Source organism: Microtus oregoni, unplaced genomic scaffold (assembly GCF_018167655.1).
Source record: "Microtus oregoni isolate MIOR12 unplaced genomic scaffold, Mior012 000055F_ref0000237, whole genome shotgun sequence".
Lineage (NCBI taxonomy): Eukaryota > Metazoa > Chordata > Mammalia > Rodentia > Cricetidae > Microtus > Microtus oregoni.
Genome location: NW_024543831.1, coordinates 12,582,573 through 12,595,840, shown reverse-complemented (window position 1 = coordinate 12,595,840; position 13,268 = coordinate 12,582,573). Strand labels below are relative to the sequence as shown.

Genomic DNA, 13,268 nt, shown 5'->3' with positions numbered 1-13,268 from the left:
CCAAATTTATTTTGTTATAAATTTATTTTGGTATTATAGAATCATTGTGGAACAATAATAAAGATATTTGGTATTTACTCATATTAATCAGTTAATAAATAACTTGAAGTCATTATTTGTTGCTGGAGGCTTCTGTCCCACCTGGTCCTGCAGCCATTTGTCCCAAAGAAATACACAGATGTCTACATTAATTATGAACATAAACTGGTTGGCCTATTAGCTCAGGCTTCCTATTAATTAATTCTTACATCTTAAATTAGCCCATTATTCTTGTCTATGTTAGTCATATGGTTGGTACCTATATCAGTGAGGTGTTTTCATCTTGCCTCCTCTGTGTCTGGGTGATGACTACAGACTGAGCTTCCCTCTTCCCAGAATCTCCTGTTCTTATTGCCTCGCCTCTACTTCCTGCCTGGCTACTGACCAATCAACATTTTATTAAAATACAATTGGCAAATCTTTACAAAGTACAAGACCATTGTCCCACAGCAATTATTAATAGTACTTTATTATTTTAATTATCTAGCAGTTATTCATTTGATTTCAATACTTTTGAATTGCATAGTTCTAACTTGGAAGATTATAAATACTAATAATTTCTAGAAAAAGATTTCCCAGTATTATAACATGTAGGTGGTCTCTGCTATAGAAGTGCTTTATATTGTATCAATGATTTACATGTTGGCTCCTTGTAGAGATAGTAACTTTTTAATCTGAAAGATAGGAATTTATCATTCATTTAAATTCAGTGCAGCAAATATTAATGAATGGATAAGATTGGAGTCCTATTTTTAGGAAATGCCTAATCTAGTATAAGATTCAGATGTTAGCAGATAACTTCTGCATCATAGAGGTAAGGTTATGGTCTATCAAATGTCAGAAAGAATAATTACTCAGCTGAATCTTGAAAAGAGTAGTTGAAAATAGAAAATTCAGTTGAGTAAGATACATTCTGCCTATACAAAATAGTGTTAACACAAAAAAGATTTTTTTGGGATTGTGATTGGAAGTGAAAAAGTAGTTATAGGGCAATTATATTCTGTAGTATGTCTTTGTCACTTTCCTGCTGTGTGTCTAAACACGAGTGTTTCTGTGGGTCAGTACTTATCATAATGTTTGATAGGTAGGCAAATGGGTAGTGGGTAGAAGCTTACTAAATTCTTCTTCCAAGTAACCAGAATGTTGAGTCTCTGAGCACAGTGATGTGCTAGAAGATGTATGCAGTTCTATGTTAAAAATATTTAACTTATTCTTTTACAAATTTGTTTATGAAACTGTTCCCACAAAACATGCACTACCATCCTGTGGACACACTTTAGGAGCATTATTGTGCAAGAGTGATATGTTAAAAGACTGTGAACTTTATTGTTCAGTGTGAAAGTTAATACTGAAACCAGGTACTTTTGGATTATTTTAGGAGTTTAAACGGAAATTCTTTTTCCAAGATCTTAGTATAACTTGAATATTTTTTAAGTTTTCTCACACTTTGACCCTGTCTACAGCATGATGAAAGCATTCGAAGGCACATGGAACAGATTGAACAAAGGAAAGAAAAGGCTGCTGAGTTAAGCAGTGGGCGACATGCAAGTACTGATTATGCCCCTAAACTGACCCCTTATGAAAGAAAGAAGCAGTGTTCTCTCTGCAATGTCTTGGTAGGTGGTTGTCACTCTTAATAGTCTGTTGATATAATTTATTGCCAAAATTTATTAAAAGGCTTCCAGCCTTTTAAATCTTGTGCTAAGACATCTATTAAGTACTATTGACTTCTTTGAGGATTTTAAATGAAAAGTAAGAATTACAAATAACAACATTTAGGAATGGCAGTATAAAGTGCTGGTGTATGCAATTGTTACAAAAATGGTTGTTTACCTGCTTAATGATAGATTAAATCAATATTTTAATGTATTGGGACCAGAAATCAAAACCAAGCTTTTCAGAACTGAGACTTGAGTCTTTAAACTTAGTCTCAGAATTGCATTCTAGGGGAAATATATATATATATATATATATATATATATATATATATATGTGTGTGTGTGTGTGTGTGTGTGTGTGTGTGTATACACACTTATATATGTATGTATTATATATTCTATAATGATCTGAACTTGTATAAAAATACTGGATTGCATGTTTAGTTCTTAGTATTGTATACAGTGGTATGTTGATTGATATGGCTTTGATTTTGTGTTTTTAGATCGCTTCAGAAGTTTATCTCTTTAGCCACATCAAAGGGAAAAAACATCAGCAAGCTGTGAGAGAGAATAGCAGTATCCAGGGGCGTGAACTTTCAGATGAAGAAGTGGTAAGCTTTACTTTCTGTTTTTTTTACAATTACTAATTGATTATCTAGGTATGCTCTTTTATTATAAGTTCCATATTAATTTGTATTCATATAACAATTTAGACCCATACTTAGCACTTAATAGCTCAATTAATATAATAGGCATATATGTTGTTATTTTAGTATACATATACAAACAGAATTTTTGTTATCACTTACATAATTTTTGTTTCAGAGTTACAGTATTTTGCACTTGTGAGATAGCTAGCTCAGAGGAAAAAGGCACATGCAGCTAAAGCTGCCAACCTCAGTTTGATCCCTGAGACTCACATAGTGGAAGGAGAGAATTGATTCCTTCAAATTGTCATGTAATAATCCCCACCTACATGCCATGGCACAAAAACAACTGAGTATGTACACACACAGCCTAAATAAGTAGAATCTATTTTAAAAGATTTTTAAGAAGCCCTTCTCCCATCCGACCCTGGGCAGGGCTCCCAGCCCCCACCCCCTGTACATAACTTTTTGAAACATTTTTTTAGCGAATGAAATAATGAAGTATAAGATTTCCTTTTATTTTTCAAATCAATGGGAATGTGTCTGAGGTCCCCTGGGTCCCTGGGCTGTGGAAGGCAGGATGCAGGGAAAACTGAATGTGTGTGTGTGTGTGTGGAATGTGGGTGCATGTTTCCACAGGGGCCCGTTCCCAGTGCCCCAGGACTCCTGTGGATCCAACCAGCTTCCTCTCCCCCAGGACTACAGTTTAAGGGTGTTCACAGGTCCCAGTTGGCTGAGCCCACTCCTGGGGGATGAGGCAGGGCAGGGTCCACATCCATTGTTGGCGGTTTGTGGAGCTTTCTCTGGCCGTTCCTTTCCACTCTTAACTCTCCAGGAGCAAGCTCTTGGGTTTCTGAGTTTAATATGTGAGCACAGGGTTTCTGTTACTCCCTTCATTCATGTCATTTCACCATCTCACTGTTTCTGTTCTAGCCCTGACCTCCTTCCCTCTCCCCAACTCTGCATTCTAGCTGCCTCTTCAGAGGCAAGGAGTTGCAGGAATGGAGAAGGTGGGATGGAGCCTTTTGAGTCAGATCTGGAGACCTGCCTCCAGGCCAGCAGCACCCTCTAATATGCCAGGGTCCCTCTTAACATCTGAAAGAGTTACAGTGAGGGTGGGATGTTGGGTCTGATTTAGCGCCCAGTACCTTAGCCCTGGGTGACCAAGTAGAGGGGCATTGACACCCCTAGCTAAAGCACAAGCACCTTAGTCATACCCCCTCCCTCTACTCTTGTCCTGGCCTGTTGTCCCACCTCCCCCAGCAAAGATCCCAAAGCACAATCTCCTGGAAACTTGGCAAGCAGCTGAGTCTGGCCATGGTGAGGGCAGGCTGTGCTCCTTGCCCAGGCTTAGTAAAGGGGCAGCTCCATGGGACTGAGAGGTCTTGTAGAGTGGGCAGCAGAGCCCATTGGTTACAAGCACCTCAGGAGGTGGCCCTGACTCCCGGGCTTGGGGTGGGGGAGGTATAAAGCTAGGGGTGCAGGGAAGAAAACTACTCACTAGGAGAGCCAAAGACAGGGTTGTGCCTTACTACCTCAGGAGCCACCCCTGTGTCCCTCCGCTGGTGGTCAGCTGCTTGCTCTGCCCTCCTGAGAGCTGCATGTTCCCATCCCAAGCGCCCAGGAGAGTGAAAAAGTAACCCACCTAGCAGGAAAGACAATTAGGGGCAAACCCAGTGGCTATCCTCGCACCCATCCACGCCTCTCATGGGGACAGCCACCACCCACTGGCCCATGTGAAGTGCCAGTGCCCTTCCCACCCAGAGCCAAGCCCCTACCCTTCCCAGTCCCACAAGTGAGATTGCACATTAACTACTGTATGGAGAGGAGCGGTGTTGGGAAATGTGAACCCTGACAGTCAGTGATGCTGATAAGAATAAACAAGATGCCTTTGTAACCAAAACAAAAACAAACAAACAAAAAAGTTATATTTAGGTGCTCCAGAGGTGGCTCTGCAGGTAAGAGCATCAGAGTTTATAGAGAACCAGAATTTGTTTTTGAGCACCTTATTGAGTGATTCATGACTGCCTGTAACTCCAGTTCTGGCAAATTTGATGCCTTCAATTGGTCTTTGTGGGCAACTACATGTACTTTGTATATGGTAGGTACAGGCAGGCAGGCAGGCAGGCAGGCAGGCAGACGCGCTTGTGCGTGCATACACACACTCACATCCACACACATCTTTAAAAAAGATGTTATAATATTTTATTATTAATTTGAGACAGGAATTCATTCATGTTTTATCAAATGTTTTAGAAAACATAGATCAATGTCTAGTTCATGTAAGTGGTTGATATTGGATTAGTAAATCATTTACATAGTTTTAGAAATGTTTTATTTTTTACCTATAGTTATTGTATGCTAAAATTATATATTTTTATGAATGTTTATAATTTTTTATTCAATTGTTCTTGAACTAGAATATCTATGAATTTGTTTTCTTTATTATACAGAATGTCTAAAGTTTACTGAAGATGTAGACTTCATACTTGATAAACATCTGTTAAGATGCCCAGGAAAGATTATTATGTTTCTTTGAGGACAACACCTATTAGTAGATATCAGTGTATTAAACTTATATTTAAGATTTTTTTTATTCAGTTATTTTGTGAGTGTGGTGAGAGGAGATCAGGAGAGACTTTGGGGGTTGGCTCTTTCCTTCCACCTTGTTTTTGAAGCAGAGTCTCTGGTTAATATTTGCCACTGCCCTGCATACTCAAGCTTCTACAGATTCCCACCTCCCATTTTGATGTAGGATTAACCAAAGACTGTAGTAATAAGAGCGGCGGGGCTGCGTTCCCAGCACCCCGGCTGCCTGCTCTGCTAGCTTATGCCCCGAAATAACAACACACAAACTGTTTTCATTTAAACACTGCTTGGCCCTTTAAGCTCTAGCCCTTACTGGCTAATTCTGATATCCTGATCAACCCATCTCTAATAATCTGTGAGAACCGGTCTTACTGGGAAGATTCTAGCCTAGCCCATCCTGGGTCGGAGCTTCATGGCGTGTGTCTGCCCGGGAGCGGGGCATGGCGTCTCTCTCAGGCTTCTGCTCCCGAGAGGAGAGCTGTGGAGTCTGAGCTCACTTCCTCTTCCTCCCAGAGTTCTGTTCTGTTTACTCCTCCCACCTATCTTTTAACCAATAAAATGGGACAAGGCAGTTCCTTTATTAGCCAATGACCTTCCTCCATCAAAAGACAGCTAACTCTTCTATTATATGGGCTCTGGGGATTGAATTCAGGTTTGCCATCAGGGTTATATAGCAAACATTTGCACTCACTGAGCTATCTTACTGTGTGTGTGTGTGCATGTGTGTGCATGTCTTGTGCTCATTATTTCAATTCCTTTGGCATATCTGAAGGTTAGGAAGTCAGTATACATACAGAATTCTAAACAGTTCCTAAAATGATTTTACTGTTGGCCAGTCATCATCTTTATTTTGAAAGTCTTAATTGTTAGATATGTTTAAAGTTCATTTTTTATCTTATCAATAGCAGAATTTGTTTTGTTTATAAAATCCTAGAAAATATTTGAGCAGTTGGAAAAGTCACAAAAAATTCAGTGTATCTACATATTCTCTTCTATAAGATGACCCTAATACTGCTATGGCACTGATTTAGAGAAGTCACCAACACAAACAAAAACGTTTTGATACCAGGGCTGTCAGTTCAAGGCCTTTTCCACTTGAGTTGTGAGTGATACTGATACTGGGGTCCCAGTTGAAGTCCTGCTCTCATCTCCATCAGGGAACACTTAGTTTCTACATCAGTCTATTCAAAGTCTGTACCCTCTGGTTGGGAGGTGCTACTGTGGATGAACTTTATTTTTGAATGCCAGTTGGTGATTCTTATTTTAAAGTTTCAACATCAGTAAACTGAACAGATTGTCCATCACTTCGTTAACATCACCCTTAATTACTTTAATCTGAATTTCCCTATTGGAAGCTCCTTCCTGGTGGGTCAGCATGTACTTCTCACACTTAGCTAGCACCTTTTCATTTTCAACAGACACTAGTAGTGTAAGGGACATGTGATTGCATAACTGTCTCATTTTGCACATTAGAGGGAGGTAGACTTATAATCTACTCATCTGATCCCTACAGAATGGGGCTTTCTGTGTCAGACAGTGTTTGGTGTATGAGGCATGTGTGACTCTCAGGAGCGTCTTGGCTTCTCAGGTTTGGGTTTAGTCACAGTGACCTTCAACTATTTGAGCTCTTTGTCTTTGAGCCACAGTTTATTCTGCATCTCTGAGTAACTGCTACCTGATTCTCACATTCCTTCTGCCATTTCATCTGTCACCGTGCCTTACAACCTGGCCTTTGCGCTTGTCAGACAAAGCTGAAGCTTCTGACTCTGGATTTTAAGCTCCTGCTGTAGGTTGTGTTTATCATCTTCATGGACTGTAGTTTTCTCCAAAATCTCAGTCTTACACTTCAAAGTTTTTTCTTCTCCAGTTATTCTATTTCTGATTTCAGTCCTGAGATCAACCTGTAGTTTTTTTTTATTTAAAACATCATTGTCACATTCTTTTTAAAAAGTTTTGAAAGTAATATATTGTTTGCTAAACTCCTCAGTTATCAGTTGTCATAGGTAATGTTGTTTCTTCAAAACTTCAATTACTTTTGGAAGGATCTCTCATTGATAGCCAAAGTTTGCACAGGGCAATGATGAGAAGCTCTTTAGAATCATTTCTGTCACCAGTGGCTCATCCAGTCATCCTCCTTAGCCAGATTTCTCCTCCACCTTCTTGTGTCAATCCACATATCACTACTGGTCTCACTACTTCACCTCTTGGATTACTTCAGCAAATCTCATGACTTGGAAGAATTCTTTATAGTCTTCAGCATTTGTATTCACACAGTCAGCTGTATCTTCTCTTCCCCACTGAAATACTTCTTTAACAGATGGTATGGTGGTTTGGAAAAAATGGCGCCCAAAAGGAGTAGCACGATTAGAAAGTATGGCCTTGTTAGAGGAAGTGTGTCACTGTAGGGGTAAGCTTTGAAGTCTCCTTTGCTTAAGCTACAGCCAGTGAGACAGTTCACATCCTATTGTCTTCGGGACAAGATGTAGAATTCTTGGGTCATTCTCCAGCATCATGTCTCCTTGTATACCACCGTGTCCCACAATGATGATAATGGAGTAAACCTCTGAAACTGTAAGCCACCCCATTATAAGAGTTTTGTGGTCATGTTGTCTTGATGGGGAAACCTTGGTAGCCTATTATCTTTAAGAGGTGGATCCAAGTTAAGGCGTGGCTTTCTGGGACTGGGAGAGAAAAACAGGTGCACTGCCCAGGTGTGCTCTTTCTGTGTGATTTCCATGGGACACAGCTGAGCTTAAACTTCTTGTTCCTGTTTCATGAGTTATCACCTTATAATAAATAAAAATATAATTGTTTTATCCTTTAGCTAGCCTGGTTATTTCCCGAATCGAGCTAATTTGTACAGTGTCTCTTCACAGAAATAGGAACCCTAACTAATACAGAAGTGTAACTTTGAGTGTTGATGTGGAGCCATCTTGTTAGTCCTTGTGGTATTTTGAATATTATTGACCCCAATAATCTCATAGGGAATGCCACTATTGGTAGATATGGCCTTGATGGAGTGGCTATGACTTTGTTGGAGGAAATGTGCCACTATGGTGGAGGGCTTTGAGGTTTCATATGCACAGAATACCACCCAATAAGTCAGTAAACTTCCTGTTGCCTGCAAGATTTAGGACTTTCAGCTATTCTTTCAGCCACATGTCAACCTTTATGTCCCTATGCCCCCTACCCCATGATAATGGACTAAACCTCTGAAAGTGTAAGTGAGCCCCCCTCCCCCCCAATTAAATGTTTCCTTTGTAAGAGTTGCTGTGGTCATGGTGTCTCTTCACAGTAATAAAAACCTTAACTAAGACAGTCTTATACAGTTTGTTCTCTCTCAGGACTTATATGATGTTTTTAGTGTTGCCACTGACTAGTGTTACCAGCTTCATGTACTCTCTTCCCATCTGCTTTAGTCTGCTTGGTTCTTTCACATACAACAAGATCCAAGAGAGACAATGATTTGTTATTTATATTTTATTATATAGTAATTTGCTCCTTTTCCTGTAACTTATTGTCTCTTTTGGCATCCAGAGGAACTTGGATTAGTTTAATGCTAAATATGATATGGGAAATAGTGGATTCTATTCAAATGGGTGTTAGCAACATGTCTCTTTTTTTCTGATTTTCAGGTGCCTCCTTCTGTACATTGTTGTGGAATATTCCTCTATACTATGTGAAAATGTGTCACTGTAATTGGTTTAGTAAGGAGCTGAATGACTATTAGCTAGGCAGGAAGAGGTTAGGTGGGATTTCTGGGGACAGAGGTCTCGGGGAAAAAGAAAGGCAGACACAAAAGAAACAGGACATGCAGGAAGAGAGGTAAAAGCCATGAATCACGTGATAACATGTAATAAAAAATGGGTTAATTTAAGTTATTAGAGCTAATTAGAAACTAGCCTATCAAAGACAAAGCTCTTATAATTAATAATAAGTCTTTGTGTCATGATTTGGGGGCTGGTGGTTGAAAAAAGCCTCCTGCAATATATCTTTTAACATATGTACTGTGGTTCTTACCTTCTAGGAGCATTTTAGGTTGTTGGAGTAAAGACTCCATGTTCTTCACAGGTTCACTATAGCCATTCAACTTGGGCTTCTTAGGATCAAACTGTACCTCTTCTATGGTGGTTTGAATAGGTATTTGGCTCTAGTAGATTCCTGTGTTTGAATTCTTGATCTATAGGGAGTGGCATTATTAGGTGTGGCCTTGTTGAAGTATATTTGACCTTGTTGGAAGAAGTGTGTCACTGTGGAGGTGGACTTTGATGTCTTATATGCTCAAGATATACCCAGTATGGTTCACAGTTTACTTTCTGTTGTTCGTAGACCAAGATGTAGAACTCTCAGCTCCTTCTCCAGCACTATGACTGCCTGCATACCACCATATCCCACCATATTGATAATGGAGTGAAGCTCTGAAATTGTAAGCTAACTCCAACTAAATGTTTTCCTTTATAAGAGTTCAGGTGATCATTGTGTCTCTCCACAGCAATAGAAATCTTAAGATAGAAGTTGTTATCAGGGATTGAGGTATTGCTATTGTAGGCCTGACCATATTTTTGCTTGGAGGAATTTGGACTTTGGTACTCTGGGTTAGGAAAGTAGTGTATGCTTCAAGTGTCGCTCAATGGGCCATGCTAGTAGAAACATTGAAGACCGTGGTGATGGGGGTGGTTTGAAATGTAGGACCTGGATCAGGAGGTTTCAGAGGAGAAGAATTTCAGTATGTTGTTATTGTGATATTTGGTGAATAACATGACTTCTTTTTGCCCTTGTCTGAAGTGTCTGCCTGAGGCTAAAGTGAAGAGATTTGGATTAATTCCCTTGGTATAGAAAATCTCAAAACAGCCTAGTATAGAATCTGTCCTGTGGTTATTGGTGATCACTCTTTTAAAGATCTATAATGGAAAGGAGCAAGCTGAGCAAGGCAAGTTACAGTATGTACAATTTGAGGAGAAAAGCGGTACCAAGAAGTGAAATGGACCTAAGTCCTGTGTTCAAGGAGATAAAAAGATTAAAGAAAAGTCAGATGTTAAATGGAATAAAGGGAGTCGTGACTTCAGGGGAAGATCCCACCCAGCTTAGCTTCCATCTTGTGGAAAGGAATTAAAGAAAAGCTTAGGTCCAGGAGTCAGTGGTATAGTCCTTTAATCCCGGCATTCTGGAGATAGAGGTAGGCAGATCTCTGAGTTCCAGGCCAGCCTGGTCTACAGAGCAAATTCTAGGACAGCTAAGCATACACAGTGAAGGAAACCCAGTGAAAACAGAGAGCTCTTAAAAAATGTAATTGAAGAAATGGGCTTTGTACCAGCTCCAGCAAGCAGCAGAAGTTGGCAGCTTTGGTTACGTGTTTCTAGCTTTAGAGTCAAGGATGGAAGAAAGGGGTTGTGGAATCAGCCTCTGTGACTAAGGAAAACTGCTGAGGTCAGGCATACGTCTGGGGTGTCCCTGCATGAAGGCCCAGGGGGGTGATTAAGTAAAACTGTGAAGGTGAAGCCTGGTTTGCCTTGGAGACCCCAAAATGTTAGAGATATAGACCCATGGGAGATAGCTGCTGAGGAAAGCTGCTAACGGAAAGTGGAACTAGCCTAAGAGAAAGAAGTGTGTTGCAGTCAACAAAGCTCAAAGGGTTTGGAGTCTGAAGACCGTTTTGATATCAGACATGGAGATGCAGAGTTTGCCTAGCTGGTCTTGCTTTGTGCAGTGTTTTCCTCACTATTCTCACTTTTGGAATTTCAATGTATATCCTGTGCCATCACACTTTGGAAGTATGTGATCTGTTTTTTTTTAATTTTGATTGTATAGGGTGTTACTGTTAATAGATTACATGAATCTTAGAAGAGACTTTGAACTTTTAAAGATTGTTGAAACTGTGATAGACTATGGGAACTTCTAAAGTTGGACTGAATGTGTTTCTGCATTATGTTATCACCATAAGTCTGTGGGGTCAGGGAGTGGACAGTGATGGTTTGAATAGTTATGGCCCCATAGACTCATGTGTTTGAATTCTTGCCCTGTTAGGCACTGTAAGGTGTGGCCTTGTAAGAGTAGATGTTTCCTTGTTGGAGGAAGTGTGTCACTGTGGAGGTGGGCTTTGAGGTCTCCTATATGCCCAAGGTAAGCCTAGTGATGTGGTCTGCTTCTGCTGCCTGGGGATCAAGATGCAGAACTCTTAGCTCCTTCTTCAGCACTATATCTGCTTGCATGCCACCATATTCTGCCATGTGATAATGGTCTAAACTTCTGAAACTGTAAGCTAGCCCCAGTTAAACATTTTTCTTTATAAGAGTTGGCATGGTCATGGTTTCTCTTCACAACAATAAAATCCTAACTAAGACATCTTCTGTAGATCATTTATAGAAATTTTATAGATTTCAATATAAGAGACAAATATGGCATAGACACTGTCTTTGTTAACTTCTGCTTTGCAGAATTCTTGTAAATTTATCTTATCTGCAAACTCTGGATCTACTTATCACTTGCTAGAGGGGTTCTTTGGAATGTACATGACTTCTGTTTTCTTATGTTCTGTCACGCCCGCCTCAACCAGCAAGGAAGACGCAGCACCGGAGCTCTTCTTGCTAGCGGTTCAGGACTTTTTTACAGCATTCTTTCTCTTTCTCTCTCTCTCCCCGGGCAAACCTCTCCCAGCCCTTAAAAAGGCACAGGCTGCCAACCCCGGATTGCCAGGTGGGCACTGCCCATAGGTCCACGCATATGCAAGCAGCTGACAATCATTGCATGATAATAGCATGAATCAGGCCTTAGCCATAGGAGTTGATTATCACAGAGAGCACTCCCTTTCAGGATCACGGAGGACAGGAGCCAGCATCATCAGGTGTGGCTCCACGCAGCTCTCTACATCGTCATCAGGTGTGGCTCCACGCAGCTCTCTACAATGTTCCAATAAAGCATCAATTTCACACTCTATGTCCATACTATTCCTATCACTAGGTTTAAAAATGTAACATTTTGCTTGAAATAACCCAGTGATATTAAAAATATGTTCACATAATGAGGAAGCAATCATCCATTATCTGGAGAACCTGTTATTATGTGACCTTTTCCATTTCTAACCACACTGTCTGTAAAACAAAGACCATTCTTGTCATGAATGAGGCCAATCAAGGGATTAGCCACAGCATCAAAAAGCTCCTTCTGCCACCCAGAGGATTCACTATTAATTTCCCTAAACTATGACTAGTGTACTGATAGCATCAATTTCTCCTGCCTGTTCTGGAACTTCATATAGATGATACTGCATGATATGTACTTTCCTATGTCTTTCTTCATCTTTTTGTGAGACTGGACCTTATTTTTTCTGTGACACTGCAGCAATCATATTTATTACATGGTGCGGGAGAATAGTCTGTAATTTGTCAATCATGTTTTAAATAAACACTGATTGGCCAGGCAAAAAATATAGGTGGAAAAAACCAGACAGGAAGTAAAAATGATGTAATGAGAACAGGAAAATTCTGGAAAGGAGGAAGCTGATTCCTCCCACTCCTGGCCAGACCACTGAAGCAGCAGGATGTGATCTGCCCCACTGAAAAAAGGTACTGAGTCACATGGCTAACATAGATCAGAAAAATGGGTTAATCAAGATGTGAGAGTTAGCCATTGAGAGGCTAGAGCTAATGGGCCAATCAGCTTATAATTTATGGAGACCTATGTGTGATTTTCTTTGGGGCTAAACAGTTGTGGGGTACAGGGCAGGACAAAAACACAAACAACAAGCAGGCTGGACCCTCCACGTTACAATTAGATTTTTTTTAATATCCTACAGGCAAAGACCATCAGTAATGCAATTGGCATAGAATAAAATTTTATTTATTGAGTTGTCAAAAGAAAGGGAAATACACCTGGGGAATTGTATTACTTCTCAGTAGCAGGTATCTGAAAGGCTTTGTGTAGACTTTGGCTACTCTAGGAGATGAGGTGAGGGAGTTTGAGTAGATACGGCATTGCTCTGGGTTGAAAGCAGTCCTCTCAGCTGAATACTCTGAGGAAGTGAATAATTTGGTGACTGTTTTCTTAGTAAAGTTCTATGTAAATATGTGGAAGGAATACAATGACGTTTTACTCCTGATTTTCTGAATATAAGTGATGATTAAAGAGAAATTGCACAAAAGTGGCCAGGCTCTATTCTCTGCGGTTTCTTCCCTTTACAGCTCTAAACTCTCGCTGTCTCCAGCTCATTAATTCTCATTTGTAGTCCATACTCCCAAGCCAACAACTGACATAAGCCCATAAGAAAGAACCAGTGGCAGTGGAAGCATACTTCTGGGGCTGCCTGTCCTTGTCATTTGAGGTCCTGGCCACAAGTGCT

At 40.3% G+C, this 13,268-nt stretch overlaps 1 protein-coding gene across 1 annotated transcript in view; it reads left to right on the top strand.

Annotated features, from left to right (window-relative positions):
* Positions 1-13,268, top strand: part of Scaper (S-phase cyclin A associated protein in the ER) — a 343,723-nt gene that overhangs the window by 121,818 nt on the left and 208,637 nt on the right. The window contains exons 19-20 of the mRNA XM_041638504.1: positions 1,503-1,655; positions 2,201-2,308. Of these exons, the coding sequence (XP_041494438.1) occupies positions 1,503-1,655; positions 2,201-2,308 (261 nt within the window). The remainder of the gene's footprint in view (positions 1-1,502; positions 1,656-2,200; positions 2,309-13,268) is intronic.